This window comes from Lampetra fluviatilis, chromosome 19, assembly GCF_964198595.1.
Source record: "Lampetra fluviatilis chromosome 19, kcLamFluv1.1, whole genome shotgun sequence".
NCBI classification, from domain to species: domain Eukaryota; kingdom Metazoa; phylum Chordata; class Hyperoartia; order Petromyzontiformes; family Petromyzontidae; genus Lampetra; species Lampetra fluviatilis.
Genome location: NC_136293.1, coordinates 8487121 through 8510657, shown reverse-complemented (window position 1 = coordinate 8510657; position 23537 = coordinate 8487121). Strand labels below are relative to the sequence as shown.

At 47.8% G+C, this 23537-nt stretch overlaps 1 protein-coding gene across 1 annotated transcript; it reads left to right on the top strand.

Annotated features, from left to right (window-relative positions):
* The first annotated feature begins 829 nt into the window (after positions 1-829).
* Positions 830-23537, top strand: LOC144937611 (SWI/SNF-related matrix-associated actin-dependent regulator of chromatin subfamily A member 5-like). Its single transcript, XM_078864946.1, has 24 exons — positions 830-1006; positions 3192-3287; positions 4759-4925; positions 5478-5578; positions 6087-6187; positions 7555-7734; positions 8421-8576; positions 9830-9961; positions 10482-10550; positions 10915-11024; positions 11501-11727; positions 12160-12281; positions 14400-14552; positions 15024-15156; positions 15483-15631; positions 16042-16161; positions 16730-16840; positions 17702-17815; positions 18587-18709; positions 19194-19326; positions 20722-20840; positions 21888-22100; positions 22673-22783; positions 23399-23537. Exons 1-24 carry the CDS (start codon positions 956-958, stop codon positions 23462-23464), a joined length of 3057 nt encoding a protein of 1018 aa, XP_078721072.1. The 5' UTR covers positions 830-955; the 3' UTR covers positions 23465-23537.

The following is a 23537-nucleotide window of genomic DNA, read 5'->3' as shown; positions in this document are numbered from 1 at the left end:
TGACGCCGTGTGACGACGGGGGGGAGGGGGGTAAAAAATCGTCCAAAATCGCGTGACGTCATTTATGGACGGCCCCCAATGAGCTGTCACGTCAATGGGCTCATACAGTGAAGTATGACTTGGTCGAGGGGAAACGTCACTCAAAAAGACAAATATTTGAGATTTCAAAATTCAGCCATATTCCACTGACAGAAACTGAAATATGCTTCGCGTATACGGAATAGGTGCAGGAGATTTGCAAAATTGAAATCTTTACACTCGCAATAATTTTGCTTTGCATCATTCCTCAGCCATGATCTGCCGCTGTAGCGGTTTTATGCGGTTCATTTTTTACTTGAATATTTTAATTGAGCCAATCAGCTATTATTTAAAGGGGGCTATCGTGATGAAAGCCTCAACAAATGTGTAAATCCTGTGCTTGTTACCAAATTTTCATAATTTTATTGGCACAGGGCACACGTCTTGGGTGCGTAGAACTTTCTAGAGTGTCTCATCCGCAGAAGAAGAAGATGATGATGGTTACAGCACCCATCCCACATATCCGGACCTCCCAACAACCACCGTCGTCATCATCATCAACCACCACGTGTGTCCACCCGGCGCGCAAATCTCGCGATATCTCGCATTCATCGCTGTCTTAAGATGCCGCGTAATCTCGCGAGATCTCGTGGAGGCGGATCTCAGTGGGCGGAAGCCCGCCCACCCCACCGCTCCATTCATCGCGCGCGAATCCCTTTTATATTCCCTCCCACGTTTGCGCGCAGCAGCCAATCAAACGCGAGTTTCGTCGCACCACGGGTTCGCTCCCGACCAATCGCCGACCGGCCGCGCGTCGAAGCGCTGTAGGCTTTTGGAGGCAAGCGCGGCCCCGGTTTGGCGCGCATTGTTACAAGTAAAAAAAGTAGCGAGTTTGTTAAATTTCCCATTTTAATAAACAATCTTCCTTCGCCCGGTCATGTCCGAGGACGAGAAGAGCGCGGCGGAGGCCGAGCGCCGTCAAAGCGAGGTGAGGGAAAATGGCAACTTTGTTATTGTTGTTAACCCCGAGACGCAGAGAGACATCGGCCGCGCCGCGCCAGCTCCTCGCGGGCCTCTCTGCGCTCTCCCCGGGTAGGCCGGCCAAGCAAGGCCGAGGCTATTCTGATAGCGGTAGGCCGCAGCACGCGGTGGCGTCATTATAATGATTAACTTTTAAATGAGTGTCGTGGTGGTTTAGTTTGTATTCTTCAGTTCTCCGTCGCGTGATGTTATAATGCAGTATATGTGCTCAAGATGTGAACGAATAGTTGTGGAGTGGCAGGCAATGATTGGAACGCGTCTGGATAGGACGTCGACCTCGGTTATTATTACATCGCAGAATCGTGATATGACCCCCCCCCTCCCCTAAAAAAAATGTTTGTTACATTTGTTACATGTCGGCCTCATAATGTTATGATTATTAACGTATGTAGAAAGCAGAAGGCTGCCTCTGAAATATTTGTGTTGCCACTTCGGTTGATTTACGCCGATTTAGACGTTTCTTCTCATCTGGTTTTTAAAACAATACTGCGTCAGTGTCCCATTGACACCGAGGTTTATTGCAACGACGTGCGCGCCCTGGTTACTTGCATTGCTGTATGGAGGTGTGACATGGCCATCAAATCTTAACGTTTCGTCTTCTGGTCTGGAATGTAAACAGTCGAGGGAGAAACCGGCGACTCGCAACACTTGAGAGAACACAGTGTAATCATCATGGTTGAGTGGAGGAATCCTAGATTTAAACCCATGTTTTTTTAATTATTGCCGGCTCCGCTGTCTTGACAGGCACTGAACTATCTGGACAACCTTACATTATGCGTTTTAAGTGACGTGCCGCTGTTAATGTCGATTAGTGAATCGCGTTGAAGGTTCCACCTTGATGCTGAAGCCGCTCGACCGATGTTAAAATTGGCGTTGTCATTGCCATTTGGCCCGGTTAATAGTCGCAGTGTTATTCTTTCGGGACGTCTCGATTCATCTCAAAACTCGTTTTGCAGGAGGGAGGGTTCTGTATCGGAGCTTTATGACCAAATCAACCGGAATAGATTCATGTTAACGGTTACATTTTCTGCTGGTTAAGGGCCGCCTTTCACACCCTACGGGTCCACCCATTACCAGACACTTGATATCACTTGTCAGTACGGGTTGGTGAAGGCGGTGTGCATCGACTTTGAAGCATAGTACGGTGCAATGGTAGGGTTTTAGCTTAACTGCCTGCTTGCTCACAACATAGCAGCCTGATACGCTTAGTGGTCGACCATTGAAGTACGGTCAAACCTGCTTAGCTTCTAACATCTGACGAGATTGGACGCTTTGTGGGTGATTTTTCCGTAACTACCTATAAAATCACGTAATTCATAAACAAAACTTTCTTCCAAACTAAAGTATTTAATAAGCATGAATGAGATTATTCAGTATCCCTTATATCTAAAGAAGGTCCATTGTGTGTGCATGTTATTTTTGTACCGCTAACAGGACATATGCCCGTGTACAAATCAATTGACCAAATTTGCTAATTATCTGACACTAACAGTCGATACAGAAATTGCCAACAGGTGCGTTACTATGGTGTTTAGAAGATATATATATAATTCACTTCGCATCTGGTTAAAGTATTGGACGTGTAGATGTGCAGTCCTTTTTTTCTTCTTCAATCCACTGCTGAATTAGGACCTCCATATGCCTGCGTTGGTGGTGGGGATTATTTGACTGTTTAGTTAGTGTTGGTTGATGAAGGTCGGGGGCATAGACATGAAAACGTAGAAGTATTTTACAGGTACAAAAAATGTGTTTGCCATCCTACCATTCTTTGCCCACAATAGCACCACAGCCTGATGGTGATTGCCCATCCAAGCAGAATCCAGGTTTAACCCTGCTTAATTTTCTGTGGCCGTGTTGGGTCATGGAGGGTCTTACAACACAAACTTATCCACATCTTTACATAGCCTAACCCAGAAATCAATTATGAATCGTCATGTTGACTCTAAAAAACTACGTGCCAAATGAAAGTACAAATTAGCATTCGATGTTGCAGTCGTGGACGTATGAGTTTATCTACCTTGTATTTTTTGTTTAATTCGCGGCTGTGAGTGCGTGAGCTTGCCGGTCGGCGTGCAGGTGTCTTTTGTTATTGTTTTGTGTAACCCCAACGCGACTGCTGTACATCCCCTCAGGTGAATGATCCATCGTTCTCGCCAAATTCCCCGTCAAGAAATGCCGTCCCCAAGCCCGAGACCAAAGCACCAGACCCAGAGTATGAGAACAAGATGGTGCGTACTGAATGAGTGGGAATGAAAGAACAAATGAATGAGTTTTCTTTTGGCATTTAAAGATTCATCCTAGCCACATTCACCCAACCCACATTCTGTTATATGATATGTTACGATTCCATGATTAAATCGATGTTTTTTTGTTTGTACCGACTAGCGTGCATCTTCCTTTTTATGGTCTCTCATTTTTTCTGTCTCGTTAGTATCGTGGTGGGCGACACGGCCGAGTTGAACACATTTGTAAATGTTATATGGAATGATTTCACATGACTGTTGCCACTGTTCAAAAAAATATTTTATTCCGGTATTGAATTATGAACCGGATTTGTGACATTCCATTGAATTTCTGAGGTTGGGTAGGGGTGAATATGTACACCTCAAGTTTTTATGCTCATTTGTACTTATCTATTACTTCCATCCTCAACCTAAAGGGAGACTTTGCAGGAAATTTGCATGAAACAAAAATAACTTTTTACGTGCACATTTTGATGTATAGATTGAGAGGGTAAGAAAATATTTGCATAGATAATTACTCGAATGGAGCGGTGTAGCAGTTATTAATGCTCTTTCCTATGAACTCTGCGACCTGAGTTCAATTCGTTGCTTCATGTAATGTAATTTACACCAGCCTTCTAGTCCGATTATCCAAATAACTAATAATATGAAAAAAAGTTAATTGACATGTAATGAGTTTTCACCCAGCAATGTTTAACGTGTTTGAAACGCAAAATACATACAATCGCAGCACCGACGAGGACGCTAACATCAACAGGGATAATTATTGTAATGGCTCATGTAAATGAAGCACGCTTTAGCATCGGCGCTCTCATTAACCACGTAAATGATGCGTATTAAATTAGAAGGGTGTCGTTCCTGGGCTTCATACAGCACGAACATTGATTTGTGTGACGCTCGGCAAACCACAGCTCCTGATTTCCTAGGATGAAGTGTTACGCTTTTGGTTTTGCAAGCTGTGATTTTCGTCTCAACAAAACAGGACATCGATGTAGCATAGAAACATAGGTTACATATCAATACAGATGTCTGTTGATAGGCATATCCAAAGAAGAGACCCATTCATATCCTTGATAATTAATTTGTATTATTGCAGCAACTCCACTGCAACTCCAAAACAATATTTAGGCATTAATTATTAAAATCTTGTCGATTGGGCAGTGGTTAGTGTGTAGCACTACTAACCTTACCTGGGTTCAATCCCCGACCTCGGCTCACAGCAGTGCCAAGTGAAATCTAAATCGGTGATGGCCCTTCTCTTACTCCCTTCATTAACCTGCACTATATTTTCTTTAACCCAGTAGTGCAAGGCGAAACCTTGAGAGATGGTAGGCTCAACACCTGGCCTCACTCAGATTGCTCCACTTGGATTGCGAGTGCTGGTGAAACCCTATGTGGTGACCTTGCCAATTAATTTTTTTCCCGTCCTTCCCGCCCGTGGGCTGACCCGCCGCAGAAAACGGATCGCTCGAACCGCTTCGAGTACCTCCTTCAGCAGACAGAGCTCTTCGCCCACTTCATCCAGCCGGCGGCGCAGAAGACGCCCACGTCGCCGCTCAAGCTCAAGCCTGGGCGGCCGCGCGTCAAGAGTGATGAGAAGCAGAGCCTGCTGTCGGTCGGCGAGTGAGTTCGCTCGCCTCCCACACCCACCACAGGGGTCTCATCGAGCCGCCCTATAAGAGCAAACCGCGCCATGGGGAGGGTTTGATGAGCGTGTAGCGGCGGAGGGTTGTGTTTGTTTGCTTTTAGTTGGAGGAGTATACACATTGCGGTGTGATATGCAATGATGGGGTTTGATTGTGTAGTACTGTGTTTGCATCGTGGTGTGCTTGTGTAGTGGTATGTGCTTATGTAGTTGAACTTGTGTCGTGGAGGGGTGTGTTATTGGAGGTGTGGGGCGGTGCACTTTTAGCGGTGTGTTTGCATAAATGGAGTTTGCGTGTGTCGTGGTAGAGTGTGGATGTGTGTGTGCGGTGGTGAGTGATCTGCATTGGTTGGAAATGTGGTTGGATATTACTGGGATGTGAGTGATGGGATTGAAACCCGGATTCGAACCCAAGATCTGGGGCCTTGTCAGCTTGTGCTACATCTTCCTACAGTTGGTGACTGAAAGAGTGGCGTGGTGACACTGATTTCCTTACTGCCCTTGTGCCCCACCTCCCCCCCCCTCTGCAGCGCCCGCCACCGACGCACGGAGCAGGAGGAGGATGAGGAGCTGCTCTCCGAGAGTCGGAAGAGCGCCAACGCTCTCCTCCGTTTCGAAGAGTCCCCTTCCTGTAAGTTCCCTCGCTACCATGTGGCTCCCTTGGTCACTTGCTATCGCCCCGAAATGTAAGGGTGGGTTCACACTACATTTTTAACTTGCGTGAATTGAGCGTTTCGTACCTTACGTGAAAACGCGTTCACTCCACCGCAGTTTAACTTAACGTTGGTGTCATGCGGTTTGTCGTGTCACGTGTGATAATTGCTTGATCATCGCTTGATTGCCACTTGTGAAATTTCAAAGCCTGTGGCTCCCCCATCTTTGTGCCACCCGAACCCTGCTCACAATGTTTACCTCTTACTCTGTGTGTGCACGCATAAATAGGTCAAAGTGGCATAGTGGTTAGTGCACTATGTTACAAACCGGCGGCCCGAGTTCGATTCCTGACCACGGCTAACATCCGTCGCAAATATTTGAACCAATTCTTAGGCCTTCTCTCGGTGAACTCAAGGTAAAAGGAGTACCTTTTAGGGTGTGTCAACATCAGAAAAGGTGAGACGGGTGTCTGTGTGTGCTTACAGATGTGAAGTGCGGCACGATGAGGGATTACCAGGTCAGGGGTCTCAACTGGCTCATCTCCCTGTATGAGAACGGCATCAATGGCATCCTCGCCGACGAGATGGTGGGTCCTCTCCACCAGTGCCTCTGCAACACCCCCCACATCTCGTTTTTACATGAGTTTTAAGATGAGAGCTGGGCTATTCGATTATTTTAGCAATCATTTACCGAGTATTGGTTTGGTTACTCGGCGCATCGGATAACACAAAGAATAGTTGAAAGTACAGTAAAACCTTGGATTGCGAGTAACTTGGTCTGCGAGTGTTTTGCAAGACGAGCAAAATTTGTAAATACATTTTAACTTGATAAACGAGCGAGGTCTTGCAATACGAGTAGTACGTATACGCTTTGTCTGCCGAGCGTCACGCGATCATAACTGAGCCGATGGTTCTTCTCTCTCTTGCTGCGGGATTGTGGGCAATTGTCTCCCATGCTCCTCAAAAGGAGGCAAAAGCAAGTGTCATTGGATAGGTTCCTTGTTAAAGTCGCACAAAAAGAAAAAGATTCCAGTGAGCCAACAGATAGCAGTGATTCCGTTAGTGACAGTGAAAGTCCTACACAATAACCCTCCTCTCTCTCGTCTCCCTCGCACCAGCCACGATTTAATTTAAATCATAAATTTGATTACTTTACATTACATTTAAATAATAATCATAAAATGTTGTATTAATAATTTTTACATGAATATTTTTGTGTTGTGGAACGAATCATCTGAGTTTCCATTGTTTCTTATGGGGAAATTCGCTTTGATATACGAGTGCTTTGGATTACAAACACGTTTCCGGAACGAATTATGCTCGCAATCCAAGGTTTTACTGTAGTCTCAATTATCTTCCCACGTGTGTCTCTGGACGAGAGGTTATGGGCGGGTCTTGTTGGCGTCACTGACATCGTCCACAGTGTCTCTGAGCAGGGCTTGTAGGGGGTTGGTCGCCCTCACATTGGGGGGTCGTGGGGGGGGCAGATTAATCTACCATTAAAAAATAGTTACAATATTTCAGTTATTGATTTAATCATTTCAGCTGTAGATTTGAGACCGGAAAAGAAACACATGGATGAGAGAACAAAGGCAAGGTATTTGCGTCCTGTCATCTTGAGTAAACTAAGTGGGCTTGTGCAGGACACAAGCTTAATACAAGTTTAACACGTAGGCTTTCGCGACCAATATTATTCATAATCAAATTGTAAATGTTGTGGTTTCACGCTTCGGTGGGCTAAAGCGGTGAACTATTTGTCTTTTGTCAACGTGACACTTTTTTACTGATTGGCCGTGTCGGGTGGTGGAGGGTTACAACACATTTATAAATAACGCAATCTAAACTCAAAAACGTTGATTATGATTAATGCAAGTTAGCTTGTGGTTATGACTTTTAAATATATATCTGTGATTTTGTCATTGAAACATTTTTTGTTGTGATAATGACGATACAGGGTCTGGGAAAGACACTGCAGACGATCTCCCTGCTGGGCTACATGAAGCACTACCGTAACATCCCAGGCCCCCACATGGTGTTGGTGCCCAAGTCCACGCTGCACAACTGGATGGCCGAGTTCGAGCGATGGGTGCCCTCGCTGCGGGCCGTCTGCCTCATTGGAGACAAAGACCATAGGGTAAGCGCCAGCCAGCCCATCGTTCCACTCATTGACCAAAATACTCGTGGGCACATCCGCCCATCGTGCTCAATGCCGGTCGGCAAGCTCGCACTCCTGTCAGCCCAGGCTCCTGTCCGTATGGAGCCATATCATGGTACGCAACCATCAACACACACGCCCATGAGAAAGCACACAAAGACAAAGATCCCCAGTGCAGACTATGTTTACACACGGCACCAGGTCTTCATGAGCTGACTTAGGGGAGGCCCTGGATTGATTAGCCATAACTGGCAATTCAACTCTGGTTGCTCAGTTCGTATACTCGTTCACTAATTGTACCACTGCTCCCTACACCCAATACCACAAACACTCATCAACACACATTCATTGGCACATAAACTCCTCCACCATATGTGTAAAGTTGACCACGTGCTATTGATAGGAGTTTCACAAATTCAGCAGTCCTCTTTGTATGTGCATAAATATATATTTACATTCATATAAAATGTAAAATTTGATATTTTTTTTAGATCATTTAAATGATGTTATAATTGAACATGTCTTGACATCACTTCCTGTGCGGTTATATCACTTCCATCAATCTGAAAAATACATAGAACATACATATATACTCATAATAAAATCTAGTCACACCCTACGCATCTAACAGTTCTGTGATGCACGCTGATGCCCACTTGTCGCAGGCGGCGTTCATCCGCGACGTGCTGATGCCGGGCGAGTGGGACGTGTGCGTCACCTCGTATGAGATGATCATCCGCGAGAAGTCCGTCTTCAAGAAGTTCAACTGGCGCTACTTGGTCATCGACGAGGCTCACCGCATCAAGAACGAGAAGTCCAAGGCGAGGCCCCTGTGCGCGCTCATGGCTTATTGACCACTGCCACCCGGTCACGCCTACCCAGGGATGGCCAGCCGGTCATGGGCACTTGGTCAAAGCCACCCGGTGACCATCACCCGGTCACGGGCACTCGGTCACAGCCACCCAGACAAAGCCACCTGGTGACGGGCACCGACGACCAACCCATTTGGTCAGAATCAGAAAATTCATACTGGAGGAATCCGTTGAGCTATCTCGCTCTTTTTCACAGATGGTCTGTATTTGCAGATGTCCAGTTGTCGGAGCTTGGTTGTAGCCTTCAGTGGATCGGCTTGAATGCACTCATTCGAGAATGGAGAAGGAAACTTTAATTTGATGTTGGTCAGTAGTTGGCGTCGTGGACGGTATGTAGGCTGATGTTGTAGATGGCAAAAATATATATATATTCCAATATATTTCCCCGCAATTTAATCCCATTTGTGCTATCGGTGTAATTTTATTACACAAAGTATCGGTTCAGATCTCTCGCAGAGCAGTGCAACCCTCCGTGTTAGAGAGCGGTCCAAGGAAGCGAATGTCACACCTATCTTCTTGGTTCTTTCGGTAAAGTCACGTAAAAGGGAAATGATAAAGTAATACAAATAAAACATAATTTTTTTTAATTTTGTTTATTTTTATTATTTTATTATTTCCCTTCTACGTGACTTTACCGAAAGAACCAAGAAGATGAATTCCTGCAGTCACGAAAGCTTTAAATCGAAATTTGTCACAGCTATGTCCGAGACCCATTCAAATTACCTTGGGTCCAGGCTAGAGTCAGTACATTCCCACTTGTCCAATTTGATGACTTGTTACAATGAGGGATTATGATTTGCTTTGCAAAACTATTTCTTTGGTCTTTACATGCAAGAGTGTCCATTCAGTTATCCCATTCTCCACATAAATTAAAGTTTATTATTCTTGCGAGCATTATTTTTTATGTAAATCTTATTTTGAACACCTATGTTGTCACATCCATATTCAGCAATGAATGTGAGAGCTCAGAAACAGTTGAACCAGGTTTCTGTAAGTCACAATATCAATTCTAGATTTGAAGCTTTCGTGACTGCAAGGATTCATATTCTTAGTTTTTTTCCGGTAAAGTCACTTAGGTAAAAAATTAAAATTAATACGTGACTTTACCGAAAAAACCTAAGAATATCACAATATCAAGATGAGTGTTCCTGTCCAACCGGGCACCTCTAAGCGTTCCGCCTCCGTTGTCTTCTGTCCCACAGCTGTCTGAGATCGTTCGAGAGTTCAAGACGACGAATCGTCTGCTGTTGACGGGGACGCCATTGCAGAACAACCTGCATGAGCTGTGGTCCCTGCTCAACTTCCTGCTGCCCGACGTGTTCAACTCTGCAGATGTGAGGCCCCATACTGCCCACACGCCCGCCCTCTTTCTGAAAGCCCCACAGGCCTTAATGAGGCCCTGGAAAAACTGCTCTACCACCACCCTGTTTTAGCTTTTTAAACATTTACCGAGGTGGTGGCTCATAACGGTGCTAGAGACATTGAGCCGGGACCATTTTGAACCTGTGTTTGAATCCAGGTTTTGACCGTTAAGCCGGAAGTGGAGTGAGCTGATGGTCTCAACCAGTGACTTTACACAAAAAAATCCATGCATTCTTGCGTGCAGTCACATCAGATTGTAGCAAAAAACATTCAAACTATTGGGATATTTTTACGCATTTTTCACTGTGTAGTGTTATTCTGCCGTTTGCTTGTAGTTGGTCTGTCAAAAGGAATACTTTATGTATCAACCAATTAGCAAGATTGTGGTCCTTCCCCTACACCTCCGATTAGCATGATTGGCTACATACGGTGCGAAAAAAGTTCTACATAAATACATTTTTCGTGAACTACAGTTTTTCATCTCTCCCACAGGATTTCGATTCGTGGTTCGACACCAACAACTGCTTTGGCGACCAGCAGCTGGTTGAACGTCTGCACATGGTGAGAAATTGTCTTCTGTTCAACGATCGCCATGGGTTAGCACCTCTGCGATCCTCATTTCCAATTTAGATTTCAGTGGCCTGTGATTAAACCTGTGTTCTCAAGTGTGTTGAATTGATGGTCTAAGCCTGGTCATTGATGACTGATTAAGAACCCCAACGCATTAAGTTTGGCTCTGTACTTAATTCTATGGAAGGGGGACTCGGAACCAGAATCGGATGTTACTCGCCACTATTATTAGCCGTGGCGAGGAAATTTGAGTTTTATTTTGCCAGCTTCGTAGTGTAGTACACTGACCACTACGCTACTGCTCTCCCATAGATGTAATCCACTGCTCTCTCTTCCTCCTGTTATGGCACTTCAGGTGTTGCGACCATTCTTGCTGCGTCGCATCAAGGCGGACGTGGAGAAGAGCCTGCCCCCCAAGAAAGAGTGCAAGATCTACATCGGGCTCAGCAAGATGCAGAGAGAGTGGTAGACTCCTCACCCACGTGCACACATGAGACACACACACCACCCCCCATAGTCCAGTGCCTCGACTGGCTACCAATACAATCCTGGGTCCATTTCAAGATTTATTCACCGTCTTCAAGATCCTCTGTGAACTCCGCCTCTGCCTACGTCTCCTTTCTCATCTCGCTCTATTCCCCTCCACGTACTCTCCACACCAGGAAACAAGCGTTTGCGTCGAACCCTCCTGTTAAACATCGCTCAGAGGAAGGTTGCTCATTCTCCTGTTCTGCCCCAATATTCTGAAACTCCCTTCCCCCTACCAACCTCCATCCGTGCTGTCATCTCCCTTCCCGTCTTCATGGCTTTTTTTTGTGCCTCACTGCCTCTATAAAAATACATTTACTCATTGTGTCCATTTATTATTGCCTGTAGCCTTGGCACCATGATCCTCGCGCCCGTATATCTCTCCTCAATCCTTTTGCCCTCCTGCTCCACAGGTACACAAAGATCCTGATGAAGGACATTGACATCCTGAACTCGGCCGGCAAGATGGACAAGATGCGCCTGCTCAACATCCTCATGCAACTGCGCAAGTGCTGCAACCACCCGTACCTGTTTGACGGCGCGGAGCCTGGGCCGCCCTACACCACGGACACCCACATCGTCATCAACAGCGGCAAGATGGTGGTGCTCGACAAGCTGCTGCCCAAGCTGCATGAGCAGGGTGCGTTCGGAGGGGTGCGGCAGTCTGTTCTGTCGTTGGGAGGCGGGGGCAGGGCTTGTGGTGTCTGGTCGGAGAGCAGGGCCTGTGCGAGTGGTTAGGGTAGGGGGTGGGGAACCTATGGCCCGTGGGCCACATTTGGCCCTCCCCGACTTAGTTTCATTAGGACCATGGTCACGCGAGGCTTACCGCTTTGAAATTGCCCACGCGCGATATAAATCCATCACTGCAAAAATTTTGGCTGCACTAGCTGGAAAACTCGTGGGAATATTGTGCGGTTAGTCACCTGTTGTCTTTCATGTAGTTGTGAGCACGCAGCCAATACAAACAGTCCTCGCGTGGTCAAATATTTGTATAAAATGGTGTCCTGACAAAGGTATTTGACAGGCGTATTTGGTACTGAGTTACATGGGGATCTTTGTCTTTGTTCTGCAGGGTCCCGCGTGTTGATCTTCAGCCAGATGACGCGCATGATGGACATTTTGGAGGACTACTGCATGTGGAAAGGGTACGAGTACTGCCGTCTCGATGGCCAGACGCCGCACGAGGATAGACAGGTGACTGACCAGCAGCAAACATGCACACACACATGACCATTTGCATGTTTTACCCAAACTAAAGCCATATGCAAGTTACAGACATCGTATTAACTGTTCCGAAAAGCAAGTGGCCTTGGAAAAGGCACGTTGTTAGAAGGGATGATGGTCAGTGGTCAAAATTTATGGTACTGGTAGGAACCTCCCGGTTACACCAGCCCACAGGGGACTATTGTGTCCATCCGTCGTGCAGTAAGGGGCTGGGTGGGGAGGGAGGGGCTAGGTCGGGAGGAGAGGGTGGGTAGGGGCTGGGTGGGGAGGGTGGGGCTGGGTGGGGAGGGGCTGGGTGGGAAGGGTGGGGAGGGGCTGGGTGGGGTGGGTCTGGGTGGGGGGTGGGAGGGGCTGGTCACCCGTGGTGCCCTTATAAAACTCAACGTTTAACCTACTCACGCCGGCTTGTGCCCGCCCTCACAGTCGGGTATATTTGCAGAATACACCACACCGCCGTTGACCCTGGCCAATGACCGAGCAACCTAACGTTCCTACCAGCTCCCTCCGCAGGAATGTGTTATACCAGGGCCTTTAAAAAGTATATATGTTGTTTTAATTGTATTTCAATAAGAGCCCGGTACAGAGCACGCACCGCGAAGCAGGGAGGGTTACAGAAACTCCGCGGACGTAGGTGTCCGTCCTCTGTGCTCCTGGGTTTAGAGGAGGGAGGAGATTGGGCTCACTGCCCCACAAAGTGGGGACTGCGAGCGGGGTATATTTACTTTAATGTGGGGAGGGAAAGACGAGGGAGGAAGAGCTTACGTAAGATAATAGAGGGAGCGGCTACAAGGAGGGGGGAGGATATCAGGGCCTTCTTTAAAAAGAGCCTCGAGACTCGTTCAGACTTCTAAAATTATTGTACGTTTAAGGAACGAACAGGATAGGACATGGAGGTTTTTTGGGTTAAATCGCGTAAATATATTGAAGTCAACTAGTAAGGGTTGTCACGTGAACAGAACATGCCAATTCGTCACTAGTACAGCACACTGTTGTGTTGGAGAGCCAAGCCACAACATTTAATCTGAGTATGACGTTTCGCCAGTAATTACAACCAGCTTCATCAGGCAACAGCCAGATTTGTGGAGAAGTCTGTTTAGTTCCTTATATAGAGGCGTAGATGTGGTGACCACGCTTCTGCGCTCTTGCGCCAAGTGGGGGGGGGGGATTACTGAGTCAACGTACATCATGCATGTGCATTATGCGAGCCCTTTAAACTTGTCCTTCCTGTGTATTGTGTGTATTAAAATAGCCTACCAATGGTAATCCCTATTGAAGTCTGCTACGCTTTATAGACATGCATTTAAATAATGTATTATTTTATGATTCGTCTCCATGCAGCACTAAGGCGTTAACTATCCAAACGGTTAAACATTTTTTTTTCTTTCAATTACGATATATTCTTTAATTCGTCTTGGCCAGTAGTAGCTAGTTTTTGCACAGAACTTCAACATCAAAATCAATTGAGTGTCCCTGTGGGCACACGTGTTCTGCTATTTCTCTGATGTTCTTTTAGTCTCGTGCTGATCATTAGTCCTGTTTGCCCAAAATAACATTTACCTCGTGCAGTTAATCCTGTACACACCTTGTATTGGTAGCTTCCGTAATACATCTTTTGTAACAGATATTAATTCCTGTATTTTATGTACCGTGCCAAATCTGACTCGGAGTTTTGTTTTTCCAAACATCTGGCTAGTTTATCAGTTACTCCCGCAATGTACGGTATTTTGATCGTTTTAATTACTTGGGCAGTTTTATTGCTCGTGTTATTTGACCAGGTTTTGGCATTCAATGTCCTGTTAATTTGTGCATCATTGTAGCCGTTCATTTGCAGCGCTTCTTTAACATGTTGAATTTCACTTCTCAGACAGGACACACGGTACAGTGACAACAAAACGAGTTTCATACATTCTTGAATAAAATCTTAAAAAGGAATTCGTCACTTCCTAAATATGTCAGAACCCTCTCGAGACTCCATGAGGCTTTTCTGTATAAAAAAGAGCTCTGTTATTATTAGACATAAAAGAGAAACGTCAACAACAACATCACCATCTGTGTGTGGTGGTGGCGGCGACGGCACTGGGCATGCAGGTATCGATTGCCGGCTTCAACGCTCCAGACAGCAGCAAGTTCGTGTTCATGCTGTCGACGCGAGCTGGGGGCCTGGGCATCAATCTGGCCACAGCCGACGTGGTCATCCTCTACGACTCGGACTGGAACCCCCAGGTCGACCTGCAGGCCATGGTGAGGCTGTCTCCACTGCTTGCCTGCGTCCGTGTGGACGCACGTATACCTACCTATATGTTTGAGGTTGCGCACGTGTGTGCGCGTCGGCGAACGCCATCTGCTTTATTTATGGCCGTCACCGTTGTTGGCGGTTGTGACTTTTGCCTTCGTCGTGATTGTAGATGCTTTGGTAAACTGCAACAGTTGTCTGTCGCATTTGTTTTGTTGTGGCGGTTCTTGCGGTTGCTGCAATTGTTTGGTCACTATAGTTTTGGGAGTTGTCTTTTTATCACGATTGTTGCAGTTGTTTTGTTTTTAATCATGTTTTTGTTAGTTGTGGCAGTTGTGACGATTGTCTCCGTTGTGGCTGTCATGGCTCTGCATTCTGGATCTTTGCGCGGTGGTGTCGATTGACTATTCCACCCTCGCCGTGGTGGCCACCGTGCCCCTCCCCACCTTGGTGACCCTGTGTTTTCCGTGACCCCGCAGGACCGAGCTCACCGCATCGGGCAGAAGAAGGTGGTGCGCGTGTTCCGCTTCATAACGGAGAGCACGGTGGAGGACCGTATCGTGGAACGTGCCGAGATGAAGCTCCGCCTCGACTCAATCGTCATCCAGCAGGGTGAGCGCTCGTAATGGCCATGCCCAGGGGTCTGCAACCTGCGGCTCCGAAGGCGCATGCGGTTATTTACGGACCGCTTAGTGACGTAATGTATGTGTGAGTGAAATCTGAACCTCGTTGACCATCATGGTGAAGTATAGCCAAACGACCCCCATGACCAATGAGGCATGGGGAGGCCCCTGTCTTACACAGCCGACGGTTCAAAGTGATTGACATTCTTCGTGTTAAAATAACAAATGCCATTAACCGTTAAAATATTCCTTCGGTGCAATTGTAACGTGGCCTCTGGTCCACACTTAACTCCACTTCCTCTCCCCCACGACCAGGCCGCCTGGTGGATCAGGTGGCCAACAAGCTGGGCAAGGATGAGATGCTGCAGATGATTCGCTACGGAGCTACGCAGGTGTTCTCTTCAAAGGAGAGCCAGATCACCGACGAGGACATCGACGTGATCCTCGAGCGCGGGGCCAAGAAGGTGCGTCCCTGCACACTTCCTGTTGCGTCGTGGATGTTGTCTTCCACCGCCTTGCCCTGTATTATTGTGCCTTGCCGTTTCTTGTCCTGCTTTGAGGAGCTTTCCCCTGCGTTGCCATGTCTTTCATTGCCTTGCTCTGCCTTTGAAGTGTCTTCATGATGGGTAGTCCCACATTTATGGCTCTGTTTCTCACTCTAGCAGACTTTCTGTTTATTTCTGTCTCAGTGTTTTTATCTCTGTCTGTTTCTTGTCCCATTGACGATACCTGTGGCTGACCGTCTTTCCCCATCCCATTGTATCTTTTTAACCTGTCTTTTATCTCAATATCTGTGTCTTTGTGTGCCTGTGTGTGCCTGTTTTTATACATCCTAATGTCTATCTCTATGTGGCTGGTTCGGTGGTGCGGGCAGACGGCCGAGATGAACGAGAAGATGTCCCAGCTGGGCGAGAACACCCTGCGCACGTTCACCATGGACACGGAGTCGAGTGTCTACAACTTCGAGGGGGAGGACTACAAGGCCAAGCAGAAGGTGATGGGCCTGCCCAACCAGGAACCACCACCATGGCCAACCTGAACCACCACTATGACCACACACTGCAACCACCACCGCCTCAACACCATCACCACAACCAACACCACGATTACCGCCGCCACAATACCACCACCATAACCTATAGCAACACCACCATCACTACAACCATCACGACCAACTCCAAGAGCATAACACAACCACCACAACCAACACGACCACCACAGTAACACTACCAAGACTACCTCCATAACACAATCGTCACCATAACGCTACAACCATAACAACACCAACACGATCCTGATTGCCATTATGACTACTGCCATAACACCATTATCACCACGACCACCACCCTATAATCTGCTTTTAGTGCACAATTAAACACATTGATTGTCCACGCAACAATTGATTATTTGACATGCATATTTAAGTGTATTTTTGGTCGGAACAAAAGAGATGGAACACAAAGTACTAACAGGACCAGACTTTAGTGGTGGTGGTGACAGTTGTGGGTCATTCCTTGCTTGCTTGATGGAGTGTGCTTTGTGTTTCTCCACCCCCACTGCAGCTGAACATGACTGAGTGGATTGAGCCACCCAAAAGAGAGCGGAAGGCCAACTACGCGGTGGATGCCTACTTCCGTGAGGCCCTCCGTGTGACGGAGCCAAAGGCCCCCAAGGTAGGGTCGTCGCTCACCCATCCACCCAGTCACTTGGTCGCTTGCTAGCCCAGTCACCCACTCGGTCGCTCGCTTGCTTACCCAGTCACCGGTCAGAGCAAGCCGGGCGGACTTGTTGCCCTGCATGTGCTGGAGGAGGAGGCTGTTACATGGCTCTGTGGCTACGTGGGCTAACGTCCACTCACATGACATCGACATTTATTTATTTAATTCTCTTGTGTACATGGTGCACTGTGTAAAAGTGACGTGTTAAAAGCATTCGTTCACTAAAACCGGTCACTCGGTTGCTCTCTTGCCCAGTTACCCGGTCATTCGTCACCCACCCACCTACTCGCCCACCCAAGCCACCTGCTGATATGATTGCTCATTTGCTTTATTACTCAATCACTCATTCAGCCACTCCAGTGAGTCTTGTCACATGCTCACTCGAGAAGTGGAACCCGTTCACTTATGACCTTGGTGTGTCACGTCTGCTGTCTGAACACAGGCTGTTGCTGTAAAGTAAACACGAGAGATATATTGATGCATTTAGTCAAATCAATTATTGTGTTTGTGGTTCCCGCGGAAAATTATTTGCGTAAGAATACTATTTACCATTGTTTGCACTATATTGGGATAAAAATACTCGATTTGTGAATATAATCTTGGAAGTTCATCCATTTCAGGGAGGGGATGAATCGTCAGTTTTCTTTGTCTTATGCAGACTATGCCTGAGAGCCATTATTTAAATTCTTGTGCATTTCGAGAGTAGTAGAACCTCTTAAACTCCACGACTGGCTGCGCTGCTCTGTGCAGAGATGAACATTTGGCTGCACATAGCGTCTGTATCAAACCCCCGACGCTTGTCCTTACCGTGTGCAGGCACCGCGCCCGCCCAAGCAGCCCAGCATCCAGGACTTCCAGTTCTTCCCCCCGCGCCTCTTTGAGCTCTTGGAGAAGGAGATCCTGCACTACCGGAAGACCATTGGCTATAAGGTGAGAGGCCTGTGTGTCCGCAGGGCTCCAGGTGACGTTTGGCACACTCCCCACTCAGTGGGGAGAATGGGTGCCCCAAGCTCGCGTGTATGTGTGTGCGTGTGTATACCGCCTTTGTGGGGAGCGGTAGTGTAGCGGTTAGCGCGCTGCGCTATAAACCAGGCCACCCGGGTTCGATTCCCGCTCACGGCCAACACCAGTGACGATTATCTGAACCGGTCCTGGGCCTCCCCTAGGTCGATTCAGCCTCAACTGAGTACCTGGTGCGATGTGTAAACATCGCCACTAGGGAGACAAAGGCGGCCGGGCGTGGTGTTGGCCACCCACCCCCTCGTGTGCCGTGCCGGCCTTCATAGGTGCTCGGAAACAGCACTTACCCCTACAGTCTGTTAAGGCTATATGGGGGATCTTTATACCGCCTTTGTCACTGGGGAGACAATGGCCGGGCGTGGTGTTTTCCACCCACCCCCTTGTGTGCCGTGCAGGCCTTCATAGGTACTCACTAACAGCACTTGCCCCAATCGTCTGTTAAGGCTATACGGGGAGATCTTTCTATTTGTATGTCAGTGTATATACTGGGGCAAACATTTGAGAGAGAGAGTTTATTAGTTTGTGTGTGTGTGTGCGCGCCTGTATGGGAGTGTGATTATGCATAATTTAGGCCTCAATAGATGCTCGCTCACAGCTTGCCCCAACAGTGTGTGTAGACTACACGGGGAATTTTGTGCATTGTGTGTGTGTGCGCGCGTTTGCACGTGTGTGTGCCTGCAGGTTCCCCGGAACCCGGACGTGCCCAACCCCGCGGTGACGCAGAAGGAGGAGCAGGGAAAGATCGACACGGCTGAGTCGCTCAATGAGGAGGAGCTCGAAGAGAAGGAGAAACTACTCACACAGGCAAGCACATCGTCAACCTCACAGTCACTAGTCATCGTGTTCCTTCTTTAACCTCATCATATCATGGCAATCGCCACGAATATCATCATCATCATCTTCTTGGTTATCCTAATTGTCAGATTCACCATCACCATCATTGCCATTCCAGTCATTGTCAATCATGCTGGAATGTAAGCAGGTTTGAACCTGGACAGCACTTTGATGGGTGACCACCATACACCGCATGGCTGCGGGCTGTGGGGCTACATGGTGGGCAGTAGGCTCACAGCCCTGGTGTGGGGGAAGCTCTAATCCAGCAGTAGATTGACTAAAGGGACATGGCGAGTAAATCATGATTGTAAGCATGGATTTAAATTCATGTAAATCGACCACGTTACACATCTGCGAGTTGCTCAGCTTCGTCTAGATGCGCGCGCACCCTCGTTTGGACGCTTTGTAAAAAGTCTAATTGTGTCGGCACGTCGTGACCTTTTTTTCATGACAGGGCTTCACGGACTGGAGCAAACGAGATTTTAACCAGTTCATCAAGGCCAACGAGAAGTGGGGTCGCGATGACATCGACAACATTGCCCAGGAGGTGGAGGGCAAGACTCCCGAGGACGTCATCGAGTACTCGGGTGAGCGCCCACCACGCCCGGCACTTTTCGTCCTGTTCTATTTATATTTTACAGAGAGTCATTGCTAATGAGCACACTGCTTATGGGGATGTATGTTTGGATAGGGGGCGTTCCAATGGCTAGTCAGACTTCATTGTTGGGTGTTCCGATTTTCTGTATGGATGTTGAACTTCCTTTGCACCGTACATAGCTAATACTGGTAGGAACCTCCTGGTTACACCAGCCCACAGGGGATTATTGTGTCCGTCCATCGTGCAGGGAGGGGCTGGGTGGGGAGGGTAAGGCTGGGTGGGGAGGGGCTGGGTGGGGAGGGTGGGGAGGGGCTGGGTGGGGAGGGTGGGGAGGGGCTGGGTGGGGAGGGAGGGGCTGGGTGGGGAGGGTGGGGTTGGGTGGGGAGAGGCTGGTCACCCCGTGGTGCCCTTATAAAACTCAACGTTTAACCTACTCACGCCGGCTTGTGCACGCCCTCACAGTCCGGCATATTTGCGGAATACACCATGCCGCCGTTGACCCTGGCCATTGACCGAGCAACCCAACGTTCCTACCAGCTCCCTCCGCAGGAATATGTTCAGAGGAGCGCGGGGGAAGGACAACAAACTGAACGTAAAAAGCAGTTGTAAAGACATGAGTTTTCAATCTAGATTTTAAAGTGCATAGGAGTAGTTGATAATTGCTGTTTACCACCAACATCGTGGCAAAAAATACGTCTTCAACTTTACCCCCTACTGACAAAATCTTGGCAAGACGCTCCTAAAACAATCTTAAATCACGAGGGGAATGAATGAAGCATCGTCATCAACATCGATGTGAAAAGGATTGTTGTGAAACAACGCAGGAGAATGCAAAAGTGAGAAAAAATAAACACGGAATATAGATCGCCGTAGAGGGATTACGTTGACAGGTTCCGTTAACCTTGACGAGGATTTGAACGAATGGAACCCCCTTTGCCCGAAACAAAAAAGTGATCAACTGAAGAGGTAGCATTTTGCAGTGGAGAATAGGAGCATAGAAACTTTAGGTTGGAGCACACTAGTCCACCCAACACTAGCCCTTAGCAAACATCTCACCAGCCACTCACACTAACTTTGTCACAGACACTATCTTTATCCAAATAAGCAATCAATCAGTCACTTGTACTCGCCCTCCCACTGACCTTGACCGACTAGCCAACCAGCCATGAATACTAACCCTTGTCACTGACTTTGACTCGACCTGCTAACCTTCCCTACAATTCTGTGCCTTTGGCCCCCTTGTTACCTTTTTGTTCGTCTTTTGAGTTTCGGCATTCGCTCTGCAATAATTGGCACGGGAGATGAACTGAATTTTGTCTGTGACGGGTTTCGTGCTAACGTGCCGCTCGCCTCTCCCCCATACCTGTGTCCGTGGCACCGGCAGCGTTGTTCTGGGATCGCTGCAACGAGCTGCAGGACATCGAGAGGATCATGGCGCAGATAGAGCGCGGGGAAGCGCGCATTCAGCGCCGGATCGGCATCAAGAAAGCGCTGGACGCCAAGGTGAGGCTCTGCCGACGCGGCGTCGTCATTCTCTTCCGTCACGCACAACGCGAGCCGCGGCGAACAACTTCTCATAACTAATCAACTCTCGGCGTTCTAAATCGTGGTGTAGTAAAAGAATCATTGGCACCGCGTTGGCAGTGATGAACAAGCGTAAATAACCACAAACTTAACACATTCGTCATTAACACCGCCCTAGAATAGAAACGTATATGTTAATGTATAATAGGTGACGATATGGCATTGATTCTGATCATAGGCAATGTTTAAATGCTTGAAACATCGCTAATTGTGTGTATTTTCTTTTCGGGAAATGTTTTTTGACGAATGCGAGTGGTTTTTTTATGCATGCAAAATCATTGTGTGGTGGGTAATGAATGCCAAGTTTTATGGGTAGAATTAAGCATCAATTTTCCATTTTTTTTGTTTTGTCTAATAATTTTATTTCCCAATAGTATTATCGGTGCCATGTAATGAGGTGATTAATCTATCCGAATCGGTCACAGAGCAGTGGAAAAGCCCGTCCGTGTTAAAAAACAATCCAGAGAAATGGATATCACGGACCTACTTCTGTGATCTCTTGTCCACACAGTAGGGATTCTAGATTTGAAGTTTTCGTGACTGCAAGGATTCATGCTCTTTGGTTATTTCGGTAAAGTCACGTAGGTAAAAAAAACACACCACCTGAAGAAGGACGCTTGTGTTGCGCCCAAAACGTCGTGATTTAATTTAGTTGTTTTTTCATTTATTTTATTTAAAATTTTCACACAGTAGGGGGCAGCACTATTCCACCCACCCTACCGCAGAGCAATATGCGTCACGTGACAGTCAAACCAATATTTTTTAATCGCGAAGCTGACATTTTTGCCAGTGTAAATGCTGAACCAAATTTGATGTTACGGTTATTTCGTCCAGTCAGGCGTGACTGAAACTATCAACACAGGCGGCCGAAATCTGGATTCGAAAGTAAGATCCCATTGGTGGCTGCTCAGCGTTCTTGACACGTGTTTCTATTTCTTCTGTTTCCCATGTCGCCTGTGTCCGCAGATTGCACGCTACAAGGCGCCCTTCCACCAGCTACGCATCTCGTATGGCACCAACAAGGGCAAGAACTACACAGAGGAGGAGGACCGCTTCCTCATCTGCATGCTGCACAAGATGGGCTTCGACCGTGAGAGCGTCTACGACGAGCTGCGCCAGTGCATCCGCAACGCCCCGCAGTTCAAGTTCGACTGGTTCCTCAAGTCGCGCACGGCCATGGTGAGGCTTCCATCCTTCGTTGTCGTTATGGTAACCTCGCATCTTCCCTCCCCCCCACCCCCCAGCGTCGCTACGGTAGCGTCATCTCTACTTCAGTCATCACCATGGCATCCCTGGCTTCTCTGGTGTTGCACAGTAACCCTTGGCTCTCGCCCAGCGTGATCACCACAGTACTCTTGCATCTATCGCGATGGTACCCACGCCTTCTCCTATGCGTTGCTTGGTACCGTAACCTCCCCCTTAGCATCGCCACGGTTCCTTTGCCTCTCTATCACCTTGGCACTATCGCCTCATATTGTCATTATGGTATTTCTCACCACTTTGTCACCATAGTACAATTCACTTTCGTGGTCATAATGGCACCCTTGTCTCTTCCACAGCATTGCCAAGATAATCTGCATGCTTAGACACGCATGGGACATTTCTCATCTATTCAATATTGGCAGTCCTGGACCAGTGATGGCAACCAGTCTCAACACGGGGCATCCAGTAGCATCTGTTGGCCAGCTAGTAATTGTGCATTGTTTTGGCGGTCCGCGTGCTTCACCTGAGCGTGTTCGTTCACCGCGCAGGAGCTGCAGCGGCGCTGCAACACGCTGATCTCGCTCATCGAGAAGGAGAACTCCGAGCTGGAGGAGAAGGAGAAGGCGGAGAGGAAACGACGCGGACCCAAGTCCTCCTCGGTCAGACGAAATGCCAGTGCAGATTGCACGCTGGCACCACACTGCATGGTCGCACTGCACGTGCGCACACCGCACGCTCGCATATGACAACAGCAGCCGCTGTTCACTACTGCCGGCGATGTCATCACAGCGCTTGTCAGGCTCAGTGCATTTTAAGTCCAAGTGCTGTGGCAGCCGGTTACAAGACTAACATCCAGGTGGTATGGATTAACTGAGAAAAACTGGGAGGACACACCACCTCTGCTCCCCCGCTCTGCTAGCTTGCTCTGATTTTAGCTCGTATATAAACACACGTGCACAGAGAATATTCAGTTGTTTGGCAGCTCTGCTTTGAAGTAGGGCCATAATCCATCGTGTAAGACTAATATGTATTGTATGTTTATGTTATAAGACGGTGTTTTACATTCAAATGTTTCTATGCCCCCCCCCCCCCACAATTTTCTCTAAATAGTACTACTGGGGTCATGTCATGGGACTTGTCCGTTCTCCTTTGAATGTTAAACCACTGACTATCAGAGGACCCAGCGTGTTCGAGGAGGATCTGTAACTGAAGCTCTGAACTAGATTTGTCCATCCCTTGACATCGGTCTCATTGTGTGACCCATCTTTTTCCAGGCGCAGAAGAGAAAGGCGGAAAACACCCCGGATTCCCGTGGCCGCAAAAAGAAAATGAAGCTGTGATGGAATCACGGACTTTCAGGAGAAGTGAGATGTACGCCGGCACCGTGGGTCAGTCGGGGAAGTTGGGTTAGGA

Coding starts and splice junctions, on each gene's coding strand:
- LOC144937611 (XM_078864946.1), top strand. CDS start 956: ATGTCCGAGGACGAGAAGAGCGCGGCGGAGGCCGAGCGCCGTCAAAGC. Junction 12,282..14,399: donor CGCCGCACGAGGATAGACAG/GTGACTGACCAG, acceptor CTGGGCATGCAG/GTATCGATTGCCGGCTTCAA. Junction 22,101..22,672: donor TCAAGTCGCGCACGGCCATG/GTGAGGCTTCCA, acceptor TTCACCGCGCAG/GAGCTGCAGCGGCGCTGCAA.